Source organism: Colius striatus, chromosome 20 (assembly GCF_028858725.1).
Source record: "Colius striatus isolate bColStr4 chromosome 20, bColStr4.1.hap1, whole genome shotgun sequence".
Taxonomy (NCBI): Eukaryota; Metazoa; Chordata; class Aves; order Coliiformes; family Coliidae; genus Colius; species Colius striatus.
In genome coordinates, this window is record NC_084778.1 from 2,392,146 (window position 1) to 2,407,899 (window position 15,754).

The 15,754-nt window shown below is 60.9% G+C and overlaps 2 protein-coding genes across 4 annotated transcripts; one reads left to right on the plus strand and one right to left on the minus strand.

Moving 5' to 3' along the window:
• The first annotated feature begins 30 nt into the window (after positions 1–30).
• Positions 31–8,443, plus strand: RASL10B (RAS like family 10 member B). Of its 2 annotated transcripts, XM_062012031.1 has the most exons (4): positions 31–246; positions 3,518–3,642; positions 4,492–4,758; positions 8,346–8,443. In XM_062012031.1, exons 1-4 carry the CDS (start codon positions 31–33, stop codon positions 8,386–8,388), a joined length of 651 nt encoding a protein of 216 aa, XP_061868015.1. In that variant the 3' UTR covers positions 8,389–8,443. The 2 variants fall into 2 exon arrangements, with proteins under 2 accessions (XP_061868015.1, XP_061868016.1); XM_062012032.1 differs by lacking the exon at positions 8,346–8,443 and having other exon boundaries at positions 4,492–4,762.
• Positions 7,859–15,743, minus strand: GAS2L2 (growth arrest specific 2 like 2). Of its 2 annotated transcripts, none has more exons than XM_062012022.1 (7): positions 13,402–15,743; positions 12,947–13,316; positions 12,131–12,360; positions 11,831–11,938; positions 11,217–11,331; positions 10,724–10,997; positions 7,859–10,552 (listed from the first exon to the last, which is right to left on the minus strand). In XM_062012022.1, the coding sequence occupies exons 2-7, from the start codon at positions 13,302–13,304 to the stop codon at positions 9,361–9,363; spliced, it is 2,277 nt and encodes a 758-aa protein (XP_061868006.1). In that variant the 5' UTR covers positions 13,305–13,316; positions 13,402–15,743; the 3' UTR covers positions 7,859–9,360. The 2 variants fall into 2 exon arrangements, with proteins under 2 accessions (XP_061868006.1, XP_061868007.1); XM_062012023.1 differs by having other exon boundaries at positions 7,871–10,552; positions 11,217–11,313.
• Between the last annotated feature and the right edge of the window lie 11 nt (positions 15,744–15,754).

The following is a 15,754-nucleotide window of genomic DNA, read 5'->3' on the forward strand; positions in this document are numbered from 1 at the left end:
GCAGCGGGGCAGCGCCGGGCGCGCAGAGGCATGGTGGCAACCTTCAAGGTCGCCGTGCTGGGAGCCCAGGGCGTGGGCAAGAGTGCCATAGTGCGGCAGTTCCTGTACAACGAGTTCAGCGAGGTCTGTGTGCCCACCACGGCCCGCCGCGTCTACCTGCCCGCCGTCGTCATGAACGGCCACGTCCACGACCTGCAGATCATGGACTGTCCCCCCATTGCGGCTTTCCCCGTCAACACCCTGCAGGTAGGGGCTGGGGGAGGCTGCCAGCGCCAGGCTGGAGGGGGCTCTGCTTGGGCTCAGGGGGAGGTTTGCTCTAGAACCCCGTGAAGACCTTGGGGTCACGGAGTCACAGCGTGGGGAGCTTGGGAGGGACCTCAGGGATCGTCCAGTGCAACCCCTGCAGAGGCAGCTCCCACCTAGACCAGGTCACACAGGAGGGTGATAAAGGAGGAGGATGGATGGGGCAAGTTGGGGGCTTTGCTGTTTCTCTCTTTTTTTTGGTCTGTTTCTTGCTTTGAGACAGAAATTCCACCAGCAAATCTGACCCACCCCAGCCAACAGGCAGCCTGGGTCACCCAGCCTCTGCTGGGGGCTGCTCTGTCCTGAGGGCTTCAAGACCCCCCTGGACACAGCTCCCACCTAGATCAGGTCACACAGGAACATGTGCAGTGGGGTCTTGAAGCCCTCCAAGGAAGGAGCCTCCACACCCTCCCTGGGCAGCCTGGGCCAGGGCTCCCTCACTCAAACACTGAAACAGTTCCTCCTTATGTTCAAATGGAACTGTTTGTACTCCAGCTTCACCTCATCACCCCTTGTCCTGTTGGTAGCTACAACAAAGTGCTGCCCCAACCTCCTGCCACCCACCATTCATACACCTGTGACTATTAATGAGCTCCCCCCTCAGTCTCCTCCAGACCAACTTGTTCCTCCTCTCTGGGAGATGCTTCTCCCTCCACGTTGGGCTGGCTCGCTGGAAGCTGCTGGGAAGGGTCACATCCTGCCCATGGGCTGAGCAGGGCCAGGATAAAGTGGCTTTTGAAACTTTTTCAGCTAAAATGTAGGCAAAGGTGGGACAGCCAACCTCCCACCCTGGGGGCTGTGGCTCTGGTGATGCCCATGGTCCCATCCAGCCGGGCAGAGGGTGCTGGAGCACTGGGATGTTGTTCCATGGCTGCCAGAGCCAGGGAGCATGGCCAGGGCATTCAGGTGAGGACCAGAGGTCCCTGGGCAGTCAGGCCCTGAGTCTGGGGCTGCTTTTTCCCTCCCAGCATGGCTTGGCCTTTTCCCTGCAGCCCACCAGCACCCCCCAGAGCTCTCAGATGCTTCCAAAACAGCCCTGAAAGGCAACCTGCAGCTGGGAAGTGTTGCCACTGCTGCAACTCTCAACCTCTTGCAGTTCTCTCAGCATTCATCCCTCAAATCCAAATGATGCTTGTAGGAGAGGGTAACTGAGGACAGGGATTTGGGGTCTGTAAATGAGGAGGGGGAGGAATCTGAGGAGGGGCTCTACAAATGAGAAACCTCTGAAGTCTGGGACCCTGCTGCCTGCTTTGGGGGGAGTTCAAGGAGGGGAAAGAGAGGGACTTGTCTCAGGGACACAAGTTGTGCCAGTGGGCAAAGGACCTGGAGGTGGCCAGCCATGGCTGCAGCCACACTGAGGGGCAATGGCAGTGGTGGGGGCAGCTCTGTGGGGGCTGCACCCTCTTGGGTTTGATAACCAACACTGCTCTATTGCTCCTGCATCTGACAGGGATGGAGTAGCAGGGACCTTGTGCTCCAAGCTGCCCCTGTGCCATCAGGCAGGAGCTGAAGGGAGAGCTCCAGGGGTGAGGAGGAGGAGGTTTAAAAATTAATCAGCATGTGCAGGGAACAAAAGGTCAGTGTGAGAGACAGCCTGAAATAGCAAAGGGTGAGTTATTGACACGGCAGCCGATGCTGCCACACTCCATTAACTCCCTGCCTTGCTTGTGCTCAAGAGGAGGAGCTGGTGGGAACAGATGGAGGTTTCCAGGCAAGGGAGGGCGGTCAGAGGGATGGCTCTGGGGCAAAGGAGAGGACCACAGTGGGGAATGTGGCTCTGCCTGCTGGGAAGGTGCTGGGAAGGTGCTGGGAGGCATCCCTGGGCTCTGCTCAGTGCCCAGGAGCGAGGTCTTGGCAGAGAAGTGTGAGCCAGGGACTTCCCAACCTCCCACTCCAGCCCAGGACCAGGCAGGATGCACTGTGTGAGCCTCCCCCAGCCCCCCAGCATCCCAGCAAAGCTGCTCCTCATGGCAAAGCCCACCCCAGCCCCAGCTGCACCCCAGCCCCAGCTGCACCCCAGCCCCAGCTGTACCCCAGCCCAAGCTGCACCCCAGCCCAAGCTGCACCCCAGCCTGCTGAAACAGCTGCAATTTATTAATCCCTCAGGTGTCTCAGGACTCAGAGTGACCTGAGACACTGCTGCTCCATCCACCTGCAGCTCTCTGGTGCTGAGGAGCTCCACATCCTCCCCTCAGAGCACAGAGCTGTGTGGTGCTGCTCCCCCCTTCCCGTGCTGTGCTCTGTGATGGAGACCAACCCACAGCCCAAAACTTCCCTGTTCCCAGCTCCCTTTGCTCCCAGGGCTGCTGGTTTTGCCTCATCCCAGTGATGAAGGATGATTCATGGCTCTGAAGAGGTTTGCTTGGGGACAACTGGTGCTTCTCCTCCTCAGTGCATCGTTCTCCTCTCAAGTGGAGCTCAGTGGGGGGAGTTGTGGTGCTGCCTGCAGGAGCTGCCATTGCCAGTACCACTGCTGGGCTGGGAGAGTGGCTGCAAGTGGGGCAGGTTTCCACTGCTATGGGGAAAGAATCCTGTTACTCCTGAAAACACAAAGCTTAGCAACATGGATGTCTTACAGCTCCAGATTTGGGCTGTGGACAGGCCACCCATGACAGCCTCTGCTGCTGCTCTCACAGAGCCCACTCCTGAGCAGCTGCTGCTCCTCTCCTGTCCCCAGCCCAGCTCTCACCTTCCCTCTCTGAGCAGCACAGCTGCTGGTGCCTCACCCCCAGCCCCATGGGGATGGGCTGAGCCCATTCCTCAGCATCCTCCTTATCTGCCCTGCCCAAAAACCAGGGTGCATCACTAATTAACACATTTAATTAGCCCTTCTGGAGGATGAAGCTTTTACATCCAGGGCAGGAGGCTGCATTCAGCCCCATTCCCAGCTCGCCTCTGGGCTGCTGTGCACCAGGCAGCTGTAATCCTCACTCAGGAGAGAAACTGGGGCTGACAAATCCCATTATCTCTTCTTTGGATTAACAAAGGGGATCAGGGATCTCCAGAGATGGGGGAGGGCTGGAGAGGCAGATGCAGCCCTCCCAGGGATGGGTCAGAGCAGAGCAAAGGTGAGATGGGTGCTGGGTGTTGTGGCTGGAGTGTGTGCAGCCCCCTGCCCCTTGCTGCAGCCTCCTTGGTGTGTGCCCATCCCTGGGCACCCCCTGGGCACGGTGCTGGGCCTGAGGCAGGACTGATCCCTGTCTGCACCTTGCAGGAGTGGGCAGACGTGTGTTGCAGGGGGCTCCGGAGCGTCCACGCCTACATCCTGGTCTATGACATCTGCTGCTTTGACAGCTTCGAGTACATCAAAACCATCCGCCAGCAGATCCTGGAAACAAGGTAGGGACCCAGTTCCCCTGAGGGGGCATCCCCCAGGGCTCCTGGCACGGCTCAGCCCTTCAGCCCCTGCTCTGGGCATCTGGGATGAGACAGTGCAGACTGGGACAAAGCCCCTTTGCAGGGCTGAGACCCCAAAACTAGACCTGAGGGCAGGAGAAGGAGCAGGACCTTGGGCAGGTGTTGGATGTGGGTGAGGGCAGCCACCCCCAGGAAGGCAACTGGCATGGTGGGTGGCTGGGCAGAAAAAGGGACAAAGGGACAGGACAAGAGGCACGTTCCTCTTGGCAAACCAAAGCCAGGAGCTGGTTAGTCACAGAATCCCAGCATGATGGGGTTGGAAGGGCCCTGCAGAGCTCCTCCAGCCCCAGCCCCTGCTACAGCAGGTTCCCCTGGCTCAGGGGGCACAGGAACGTGTCCAGGGAGGGTTGGAAACCTCCTGAGGAGCCTCCACACCCTCCCTGGGCAGCCTGGGCCAGGGCTCCCTCCCCTCAGCACCAAAGGAGCTTCTCAATGTGTTCCAGTGGAACTGGTTGTGTTGCAGCTGATGTCCATCTCCCCTGGTCCTGGCACTGGGCACTGCAGAAAAAAGTGCCCCCCCTGCCCTTTAGGTACTTATCAGTGTTGATGAGGTGCTTCCTTAGTCTCCTCCAGGCTGAACAGCCCCAGGTCCTGCAGCCTCTCCTCCTCACACACACATCCCACCCCCTCAGCACCTTGGCAGCCCAGCCCTGGCCTCTCTGCAGCACTTCCCTCTCCCTCTGCAACTGGGGAACCCAACACCAGCCCCAGCTGCGACCTCAGCAGTGCAGAGCAGAGCAGAGGAGCCTCCACCATCCTCCCTTTCCCCAGGGTCATTGGCACTTCAGAGACCCCCATCATCATCGTGGGCAACAAGCGGGACCTGCAGCGGGGCCGGGTGATCCCGCGCTGGAACGTGTCCAACCTGGTGAAGAAGACGTGGAAGTGCGGCTACATCGAGTGCTCGGCCAAGTACAACTGGCACATCCTGCTGCTCTTCAGTGAGCTCCTCAAGAGCGTGGGCTGTGCCCGCTGCAAGCACGTGCACGCCGCCATCCGCTTCCAGGGGGCCCTGCGCAGGAACCGCTGCACCATCATGTGAGCCCCAACCCCCCCAGCCCCCAGGAGCCCCCCAGTATCATCCCTGTCCCCCCCAGGCCACGCTGCCCCCCGGCTCTCTGCTGGCTCTGGGGGTGATGCCACGGTGGGAGCTGTGCCAGAGGCACCTCGGGGGTTGCTGCTGTACCCCTGCAGCTGGGGCAGGGCTGGGCAGGGGGATGTGGTGGCTGCCAGAGGGTTGATGACTTGTTGCCTGGAGGGAGGGAGGACTTTGGCTGAACCCCTGAGCTCTCCCTGAGCCTCCAGTGCTCAGGGGCAAAAGCTGCTTGGGTGGGGGAGGCTGTGCCAAGCCTCAGGTGCTGTGTGGCACTGGGAGGGGGGTGAAGGAGTTGTCTCAGAGGTTGACTGTCGGGTCTGTCCTTGCCAGGCCAAGCCTTGGCATTGCAGGGGCAGCTCTTGCTGCTGCCTCCCATCACCTCCCCCTGGAAGGAAATCACCCAGAGCCTGTGTCCCAGTGTGCTGAGGCTGCCACAGTGGAGGTGGGAGGCGAGTTTTCCTCCCTGCAGAATGAGGTTTCTCCCCTCAGGACAGAGCAGCCTCCAGCAGAGGCTGGGTGACCCAGGCTGCCTGTTGGCTGGGGTGGGTCAGATTTGCTGGTGGAATTTCTGTCTGAAAGCAAGAAATAGCCAAAAAGAGAGAGAAATAGCAAAGCCCCCAACTTGCCCCTTCCATCCTCCCGGGGTCCTGGCTGCTGCTTTGAGCCCCGTTCAGCCACGGAGGCTCCTCCTGCCCCACCAGCCTGTTGAACACCAAATAACCTCCTTGCTGGGCAGGTTCCCCCTCCGCTACCTCGCACCCTGGGCTCAGTGGGCGATGGCTTTGCACAGCTCTGACCCAGCTCCCCCCTGTGTCTGCCAGTGCCACGGGTGGGTCTGAGCCCCTGACCCCCCCTGGGCTTCCCCTCGTGGCACTCAGCTCCTCCCCAGTGCAAAGGCAGCCTCTGAAGCAATAGGGAGCTGGAGATGCTTTTCCAGTCACATCCCTTCTATTTTCTCTCTCCACATCCCCAAGAGGAAAATGAGCCCCCCATCTCCTTGTTATTTTATACCAGTAGTAGTATTTTTCCCTTTTCAGCTGGTGTTTGCACCAGACTTGCAGCTCCCCTGTGTCTCCTTCCAAGTGCAGCCCCTGGTAGGAAGCAGCGCTGGGGGCTTGTGCCAGCGAGGGGGGAGCGAGAAGCTGAGGTTGTGGTTCCTTCCTCCCAGCTGCTCCCTGTGAGAGGTGGGGAAATGCTGCCCTCACCCCTCAAAGCAGCCTCTGAGGCCAGTCCATGCTCTGGGAAAAGCAGCTCAGTTCTCTGTGGTGGGCTGAGGCCATGCAGGTTGGGCACAGCCAGAGGACACCAGTCCCATCTCTTCCCACCCCCAGGAGCAGCTCTGTGCTCTCGGTAACACTTTCTATTAAGAGCAGGTCCAGCTGAGCTCCAGTTCAGTGCTGCAGGGCTGGGATCACCCTGCTCCTCTCTTCTTACCCCCAGCAGCCACTTCAGGAACCAAACCTCATTCCCTTTGCTCCAAAACCCCCCAAAACAGGGGGCAGGGATCCATCTGAGGCGGCTGTGAGAGCCCTGGCTGGGGCAGGGCAGTGGCACTCATCACCATCCCTCTCCCTCACAGCAAAGCTCCTGAGCTTCACACACACCCCCCCAACCTCATCTTGTCAGGATTTATGAACTCCTTGCCAGGCTCTGGCAAACTTTATCCCTCCAAACTGTCTGAGAAGGAAACTCCTTGGTAAATGCTGATGCTGAAGCATTCCTGAAGTGCTCCAACACACCCAGATCAACCACTCAGCCAATACAGTGTTTGGTACAGCCCTGTAGCCTGCAGTTTATAGCACAATTAGTTACAGGTTTTTATAGCATCTGTTTAGTATTTTGGAGGAAAAAAAAAACCCCACAAAAGTTATAAATATGATTGTTATATTCTATTGTACTTTAGAGAGAGAAAGTGATGTGAGCAGTGATTCCTCTCACTGCTTCGACAGCACTTCCCAGCTCCCAGCAAAATGAGGGCTGCAAAGAGCTACTTTGCCAAGAGCACAGGAGAGGGGAGGTGGTGGGAGCTGGTGGGTGCAGGCAGGGAACCCAGGCAGAGAGGGGAGCAGGGCAGGGAAGGAGCAGGGAAAGGAGCAGGGAAAGGAGGGGAGCAGGGAAAGGAGGGGAGCAGGGAAAGGAGGGGAGCAGGGGAAGGAGGGGAGCAGGGGAAGGAGGGGAGCAGGGCAGGGAAAGGAGCAGGGAAAGGAGGGGAGCAGGGGAAGGAGGGGAGCAGGGGAAGGAGGGGAGCAGGGGAAGGAGAGGAGCAGGGGAAGGAGGGGAGCAGGGGAAGGAGGGGAGCAGGGAAAGGAGAGGAGCAGGGGAAGGAGGGGAGCAGGGAAAGGAGGGGAGCAGGGGAAGGAGGGGAGCAGGGGAAGGAGGGGAGCAGGGAAAGGAGGGGAGCAGGGGAAGGAGGGGAGCAGGGAAAGGAGGGGAGCAGGGGAAGGAGGGGAGCAGGGAAAGGAGGGGAGCAGGGGAAGGAGGGGAGCAGGGGAAGGAGGGGAGCAGGGAAAGGAGGGGAGCAGGGGAAGGAGGGGAGCAGGGGAAGGAGGGGAGCAGGGCAGGGAAAGGAGCAGGGAAAGGAGGGGAGCAGGGGAAGGAGGGGAGCAGGGGAAGGAGGGGAGCAGGGAAAGGAGGGGAGCAGGGGAAGGAGGGGAGCAGGGGAAGGAGGGGAGCAGGGAAAGGAGAGGAGCAGGGAAAGGAGGGGAGCAGGGGAAGGAGGGGAGCAGGGAAAGGAGGGGAGCAGGGGAAGGAGGGGAGCAGGGAAAGGAGGGGAGCAGGGGAAGGAGGGGAGCAGGGGAAGGAGGGGAGCAGGGAAAGGAGGGGAGCAGGGCAGGGAAGGAGCAGGGGAAGGAGGGGAGCAGGGCAGGGAGAGGAGCAGGGCAGAGAAGGAGCAGGGCAGGGAAGGAGCAGGGCAGGGAGAGGAGAAGGGGAAGGAGAGGAGCAGGGCAGGGAAAGGAGGGGAACAGGGAAAGGAGCAGGGAAAGGAGGGGAGCAGGGGAAGGAGCAGGGAAAGGAGGGGAGCAGGGAAAGGAGCAGGGAAAGGAGGGGAGCAGGGGAAGGAGCAGGGAAAGGAGGGGAGCAGGGGAAGGAGGGGAGCAGGGAAAGGAGGGGAGCAGGGCAGGGAAAGGAGCAGGGAAAGGAGGGGAGCAGGGAAAGAAGAGGAGCAGGGGAAGGAGGGGAGCAGAGCAGGGAGGGGAGCAGGGCAAGGAGAGGAGGAGAGGAAGGAGAAAAGCAGAGCAGGGAGCAGGGCAGGGAAAGGAGAGAAGCAGAGCAGGCAGGACAGCAGCATCTCCAAGCACCCTGCACTTAGCCCTTGCTCCTCACACCCTCAGTACAAAGTGTTACCGCTCACCCAGCGCCTGGCCCTGCTCAAAAGAAGCTGCTGTGGCTGTCGCAGCCGCTGTCCCGGGGCAGGGCCGGGCTCCTGCCGCCTTCGGCTCCCTCCCAGCGAGGATGCTGCTTGCTCCTCCTCGTCCTGCCCCGGTGAGCGTCCCGGTTGCCTGGACTTGGCTTTCCTTTCCCCCCTCAGGACTTCTTGTCGGAGATTCCCGAGGTGTCTGCACCGCCTGTAACGCCCTGCAACCCTCTCCTTTGAAATGGAATTAAAGATCAGGTCTGTCCCCCTCGTTCTGGCCGCTCCTGGCTGCTCTGTGCCTGTGGTGCCGGGTTGCTCGTGCTCCAGGGTGGGGGATTTGTTGCTCTCCCTGCACAAGGAGGGTTTTCTCAAGCAGGTTTTGCACCCACAGGGGCTCCAGAGCTCTTCCTTGCTGCTCCTCTGCAGGGCTGTGGGGCTGCCTTCATCCTCTCTTGGAAGATGGGGCTCTTCTCCCCCTCCCAGAGCTCTCAGAGGGGTATTTGCCGTGCACACAGACCAGCAGCAGGAATTCCCTTCATGGGCTACGACCTCCCCCATTCCCATCAGGGTTATCCTCCCACCCAGAGAAGAAGCTGAAACAGAAGAGCTTTGGTGTGTGTCTCTATTGCACAACCAACATGCCAGTCCCTGGCTGCAGGGTGAGCTTTGGGTGACAGTGTCACCCTGACCATCAGCACCCAGGTGACAACTCCTCAGTCTCCCACCCTCACCCATAAGGAAACTCCATATGGGGAGCTGAGAGAGAACCACGTCCTGAGACGCCCCCTCCCCTCAAGCTGAGGGACTCAAGCCCTCCTCAGGGCTCCCTGCTGTCAGACATCAGTCCCACGGCACAGACTGAGGTCTGAGGTGTTCTGCACACTTGGATGCCAGGTGTGGGGTGCCCCAAGCTTTAGGAGCCACAGGAGGGGTTGCCTCTGCAGAAAGTGCCCCTTTCAAGCTGGGGGATGCACTTTTGCACCCAAACCCACCCACGAGTCCTGCTGAGGAACTGCCAGTGCAAAAGAAAAGACCCCTCTCCAGGGAAAGAGGGAGCTGGAGCTCTGGGGAACAGAGCAGGGGAGCCCCTGGGTCACCTGGCAGCAAATCCAGTGCCGATCTCAGGCCCCACAGCTCCGGCTTCAGCATCACCCTGGCTCCAGAGGCGGCTGGGGCTGAGGCCGAGGGCTCACACCCACACCTCCTCATCATCCTCGGTCAGCCAGGCCCCGCTGCCGGCCGCCGAGGGCTTGGCCCGGGGCTGGGGGTGCCGGGGGGGTCTCTGGGGGCGCTGCTGGCGCTGCCCCAGGGGCGTGGGGATGCGGGAGGGCCGTCTGCCCGGCCTGTGGTCGCGCCGGGGACGGATCTTGGGCCGCAGCTTCAGCTTGTAGATGGAGGGAACGCGCTCGGGTGGCTTCAGGCGGCGCTGGGCTTTGGGGGCGGCGCTGGCCTTGGCTCCCCGCGGGGTCTGGCTCCCCCTGGCCGGCCCCTCTGCCTCCTCCCCGCCTGGGAGGGTGCTGGGGGGCTGCGAGCTGGCTGCAGGGGATGTTTTGGGGAGCCAGTTGCCCAGCCCCACGGGGCGCAGGGGCTGCCACCCCTGTGAGAGCTCCTCCACCACCTTGTCATAGCCAGGGGGCTGTGTGTGCCCCCAGCAGCCCCCCAGCCCCTCCATCCCCCCATCGGGGCCAGCACAGGCTCCCACTGGCTCATCTGCCGGCCCCTTGGGTCCCTCAGCACCTGCAGCGCTTGGGCTGGGGGCTGCCTGGCACTGCCTCAGCCCCCGGGGACCCTCCCCAGCAGCACAGCCCTTGGCCCCATCTGCACAAGGGGCCAGGGGGGTGTGGGGCCGGCAGGCAGCCACGATGGCTTTGGCAGGGGGTTTAATGCTCAGGTCCCGTTTTGGAGGCTGGCTGGAGGGGTTTTGGGGTGAGGGCACTTGGCCCTGTCCAAGGGCTCCCTGGCTCCTTGCCCATGGGCTTCTTTGGCTCTGTGAGAGTCCCCGAGCCTCCTGGCGTGGGGAGGGGGCACAGGCTTTGTTGGGGCTGGGGGCACAGGGTGCCACTGTGCCAGGGACACCCCTTTCCTGCAGCCTGGCAGCCGCCACAGCCGATTTGCCTTTGTGCTGGCTGCGTTTTGGAGCTGCTGGTGTGAGCTGGGGGCTGGGGGCTGGGGACCTGCCCCGTGCCACTGCCACAGGGGTTTTCCCTGGGGTGCTCCCACGCAGCACCCTGGGGACCCCCACAGTGCCCTGAGTGCCAGGGCCCAGCTGGGAAGGGGTTGGTGCCCGGCCTGTTGCCCCATGGCCGAGGGAGCTGGGTCCAGCAGGTGACTTGGCCAGTGGCAGCTGCCTCCTCGAAGGGGAAGCCGCTGGCTCCCGTGTCCTGCAACAAGAGAGTGGAGAGGGGGAGCAGGGAGCTGCTGCATCCCCACCTTGCTGCATCCCCCCCTCCATCCAGCCTGGTGCTGGGCAGCTCCAGAAGGAAGAGAGAGGGGGTAAAAACCAGGGATGTGAGAAAACCCGTTGTGAAACCCATCAGTTTGAGGCATCTTACCTGCCTGAAGGGACCCTCCGGGGCTGCAGCAGCTCCTGGCACGGGCTGGTGCCCAGTGGGTGCCCTGAGCCCTCTGGTGAGGGGGTGGCAGGGGGCTGGGGGCCGGGGGGCACACGGGCAGCCCAGGCAACGGGGGGCAGGGGGCTCTGGGAGCGGTTGACCAGCAGCGTGGGCTGGGACTGGCCCCGAGCAGCCACCTTCGAGGCTGGGCACAGGCAGATCTCGTGCTGCACTTGCTGCTGGGGGCTCTTGGTTTTCCAGGCTTGTTTGTGAGCTGTGGGGAGAACGAGTCGGGGGGTCTGAGCATTGCAACAAGCCCGGGATACAGCCCCCCCAGCCCTCAGCCCCGCAGCGACGCTGGTGCAAAGCTGAGCCGGCTGCAAAGGGGGGTCTTTGGAGGTCTGGCTCCATCTAACAGCCTGCCGTGACCTCTAGCGGCCAGGGAACCAGGGAGCATCCCCACACCGAAGCAGCGAGAGGAGCGGGCACTCACAGAGCGAGGTGCAGCGACAAGGGTCGTGCTTGTCCAGGTAATGCTCCAGCGTGTCCCAGCCGCCCCCGACCCGCACCATGACGTGTTCCCGCAGGATCTGCGCGGCATGCCGGGGCTGTGAGGCCGGGGGTGGGCACACGAGGCGCTCAGGGCATCCCCCTCCCCACCCCGTGCTCAGCCAGCCCTGGGCTTGGTCCTGAGTGCCATGGGAGGGGGTCTCCTAAAGGACAGCGCCATCCCAGGCTCAGCATCACCGGGGCGGGGAGGGGCTTGGCTCCTGCTGCCATCCTACCAGGCACTTTTCATCACCTCAAGGGTAAAGGGGGGGCCTTTTGCAAAGCCCTTTGGGAAGGTCAGGCTTAGGGATGGATCCAGGACAGAGCATCCCAGTGTTCCCATCGCTGGCTCAGCCTTGGTGTGGGCCAGCAGGTTCCCGTCCTGTGCACGGGGATGGTGACATCCCTGCAGATGTGTCCCACAGGGCTGAGCTTCAGCTGCTGCCCTGCTTTGGGGGTAATGGTCAAAACCCCCACACTGGCCTCATTTAGGGGATGGATTATGGATTATGGAGCAGAGCAGGATTGCTGGTGCCTGTGGCCCAAAGGCAGACTCACCCGGACAAAGATGAGGGTGTCAGAGTCACCCACACGGTATTTGCCATCCGATATCTTCATCATGGGGAACTGGACAGGGCAGGTGCAGCGACTCACCAGGTGCTGGACCTACAAGCAGCAGAGATGAGGCCTCACCAGAGCTCCTGAGGAAGGTCCAGGGGTGAACAACCCCATCCCCATCTTCCTCAACCCCATCCCCATCTCCCTCAACCCCACCCCCATCTTCCTCAACCCCATCCCCATCTCTCTCAACCCCATCCCCATCTCCCTCAACCCCATCCCTCCCCATCCCCTCCATACCATTTGGTCAAGGTTGTTGAGGTTCCTGGGGGCAGGGGGACGGGGTTTGTCAGTGGGTGGCAGGTCCAGGCCCTGCTGGAGCTCCTCCTCAATCTCCTGCTCCAGCTGCACGAGGGTCGGGGCGGGCATGCCGAAGCGGGCGGCACGGCGTGCCAGCTCCAGCAGGCACAGCACAAAGTTCTTCTCGTTCTTCCTCAGCACCAGGTCCTCTGTCTCAAACATCAGCACATCTGGGGCAGGGCAGGTGAAGGGGACAGGGGGTCATAGGTGGAGGTAAATCCCACCTGAAGGGATGTTATTGCTTGGGGTCATCCCGCCAGGGATGTGGTTGGGTCCAATAAGAGTTGGGATGAATGCAGGGAGGCAGAGCCTTGCCCCTGGGCATGGACCAGCAAAGGCACTGCAGCTCTTTGATGGCATCCCAAAACCACAAAAGCCAGTGGCTGGGTGCTCTGAAGGTGTCACTCCATGCCCATGTGGTGGGCACAGGGTGACAGAGCCTTTGCTCAGAGCCAGGACTGTTCCTGATGTCCTTATGGCCGGGATCACACCGTGCACACCGTATGCCCTGCCCATCACCATCCTCTCAGCACACATCTGCACCCTGCAAACCTGCTGTGTGCCAGCACCCTGCAAACCTGCTGCCAAGCCCAGAGGAGCTTGTGCAAGAAACCCCAGCTCAGGGACACACATGGGTGCTGCCTGATGCCAGGGTGGCTTTGGGGCACACGTGGGAAAACACCCAGGGCGATGCCAGGAGCACCTGCAAAGCAATTGCCTACAGTGACACAGAGCAGCTGGAGCCTGGCACCTCACCTTTAATATCCATCTCCTTCCTGCACCACTGGATGAAGTTGGAGACGTTGTCCCTGGCCTGGAAGGTGCCCGGCTGTGCCGTGAGGTTGCAGGAGACGCCGGCGCCGGGCAGCCGCAGGCGCTGGGCTGCAGCCGGGCAGGAGCGGGCGAACTCCCCGGCCACGTGCGTGACGTTGTTGGCGTGGGAGCAGAGCACAGCCCCCGTCTCCAGGACCTCCACAAAGGTGCCCACCTCGATGTCCAGCTCATACAGCTCCTTCAGCCACTCGGCCAAGTCCTCCTTCATGGCGTACAGGTACTGCTCGCTGGACTTGTAGGGACGGATGCTGCGCACCGCCGCGCTCGGGGGGCTCCACATCTTGCCATAAGACTGCCAGGAGATGGAAGGGAAGAGGTGATGGAAGGGGCTGCCCTGGGCTGTGCCCCCAAACCACCTCCCCAGCAGCCACACTCACCTGCTGCTGCTCACTCTCTGCCACCAGGCTCAGTGGCACCGTCCCACAGGGTCCCCGGGGCTGTGTGGGCAAAGGAAATCACCCTCCTGGGCAGTGGGTGGTTTGTTTTCTTCCCAAGTGCTGTTCTGTGCTCCTTGGTGACAAGGGATCGGCTGCAAACACTCCCCATTAACTCTTCAGTGCCTGCTCCTCCTCCAGCAGCCCTGCTCCTTCTTCCCCAGTTCCACCCCCACCAACCCCAGGGGGATTTTTCCCCCAGGTCTCCAGCTCAGGGGCAGCAGAGGGTTAGAGGCAGCTTGTCAGTTGCTCACAACCTAACAACAGGGGGGATTTGCTCAATCCCCACCATCCCTGAACCCACCTGTACTGCAGGTGAGATTACCTTGGGGCCCAACAAGATTCACCTTCAGGGTTGGGTGCCCCTGAATTGGCAGCCTTGAGGCAGCCACACTTTCACCCCCATTTTCCAGGCTGCTGCAGTGCCACTGTAAACCCAAACACGCTGTGGCAAGGAGCCCACCTGACCAGGGCAGCTCCAGCATGGGTGGCCCTGAGCAGGTCTCTCTCTCCTCCCTTAGTTGGGTGCCCAGAGGGATGGAGGGAAGCTGAAGACCTCTGAACACATGGTGGGGATGATGCTCAGACCAGTCCTGCTGCATCCCTGCTGCCCTCCCCGTGTGGGCACAGCAGCACCAGGGGCTGGAAAGCCAAACTCTGAGGTGAGAGCTTCCCCAAGCCTTGGAGGTCAGGGCAGATCCCTCTTCAAGAGCTGGTCAATGGTCAAACTCCTTGGGCTGAGCCCAAGCTCTGAGGAAATGCAGCAGCTCTACCTGCAAACCACAGCACAACTCTCAATCCTCTCCCCAGACCTCTTTAGGAGCACAAAGGGGGTTTGTTTGCATTCCTGCTTTTGGGGTTTCCCTGCAGGGTGCTCCCATGCAGCCTCTTCCCAGATTGTCCATGATGGTGAGGTCTTTGGCAAAAGCTGAGCTCCTCCAGGGGTGGCAAGACTCCAGGAGCTGGGGCTTTAAGGAAATAACTCCATGGGTGAGTGGGCACTGCTGGGAATGTTGGAGACTCCCTCCCCAAGCCAGGCCTTGCAGACCCAGCCCAGCACCCAGGCACTTCTGCAAACAGCATATTTTTGGACTAAAATGGAGCCTCATGGGCTTGGAGGGCTTCTTGCTTTGTCAAGGGACCAGCTGCTGATGCTGGCTGCAGATCTTGGTGCAGACAGTGTTATTTTGGGGGAGGAAATGCAAGAATCCAGGCTGGGGAATGTGTGGCAGGCTGGCTGGAGGAGTGTATGCCTGGCACATCCTGCCAGGGAGCCCAGCAGGAGAACAGGACCCTTGTGACATAGGACTGTCAGCCAGGGCACCCAGTGGGGCCACAGCATGGCTCAGGGTGTGAGTCCATGTCCCTCAGGCCCACTCCTCTCGTGGGGTGCAGGTGATGAAGCACAGTCACCCCATCAGCCAGCAACACCACACAGCTTGTGACCCCAAGGCATCCTCACAGCACACAGCCCCAGGAGAGACACAGTGGCAAGCAAGGGAGGAAAAGGAAAAACCCCAAAGAGGAGAGGAACTGAGGCTGTCCCATCCTCAGCCTCCAGTCCCAAGGTAGAAGGGATGCCTGGCTCACTCCTAAGGGCACATGAAAGGGGACAATGATCTGCTGCTTCTCTACAGGTGCTGCAGGTGTGGAGCACCCTGAGGTACAAAGGGATCCATAAATCCTGTCTCCAAAGAGTAGTACCTGGGGCAGAAGTCATGCTGCTCTTCTGACCCAGCTCAACACCCAGAGCACAAGTCTTTAACAACAAGATTTCATCCAGCACCAGCCTTCCCCATCACTCCCCCAGCACTCCCATCAGTCCTCCCATCACCCCCAGCAGTCTCCCCATCACACTGCAGACTCCACAGCCCATCCTGCAGATGGGAGCATTGGCACCACCAGCCAGCCCTGAGGGTCCTTCTTCCCTGCAGGCAAAATGCTGCCTCACTCAACAGGCAGCACAGGATGCCCTGGCATGTTGTGGCATGAAGCAAAGCAAAGAGGAGCAGCAAGGAGGGTTTCAGAGTGCTCCTTGTCCCATGGGGATGGGCAATGGGCTGGGGTAAAAGTGGGAGACCTCATCAGCATTCATTCACCCTGGGAAAAAGCCCCTGTTAACACATCCCAAAGTGTGGAGGAACCCTCAGTCATCTGGGATGAAGCAAGGGAGAGTGTTTCCATGTTTTCCTTCACCCTCAGTGAGTTTTCAGTGGGATCCAGCAAGCATGAAAGCTGAGCCCATTCAGCAGTACCCAAATACAGCTGAAACACAACCCTTTCAGGAAACAGGAGA

Bases quoted from the DNA above. Each gene is read 5' to 3' on its own strand.
- GAS2L2 (XM_062012022.1), bottom strand. From the start codon at position 13,304: ATGTGGAGCCCCCCGAGCGCGGCGGTGCGCAGCATCCGTCCCTACAAG. The intron at 11,332-11,830 runs GTGAGTCTGCCT...CCGGCCTCACAG, and splicing joins ACACCCTCATCTTTGTCCGG to CCCCGGCATGCCGCGCAGAT. The intron at 10,553-10,723 runs GTAAGATGCCTC...CTCTTGTTGCAG, and splicing joins CGGAGGGTCCCTTCAGGCAG to GACACGGGAGCCAGCGGCTT.
- RASL10B (XM_062012031.1), top strand. From the start codon at position 31: ATGGTGGCAACCTTCAAGGTCGCCGTGCTGGGAGCCCAGGGCGTGGGC. The intron at 3,643-4,491 runs GTAGGGACCCAG...CCCTTTCCCCAG, and splicing joins CAGCAGATCCTGGAAACAAG to GGTCATTGGCACTTCAGAGA. The intron at 4,759-8,345 runs GTGAGCCCCAAC...TTCCCCCCTCAG, and splicing joins AGGAACCGCTGCACCATCAT to GACTTCTTGTCGGAGATTCC.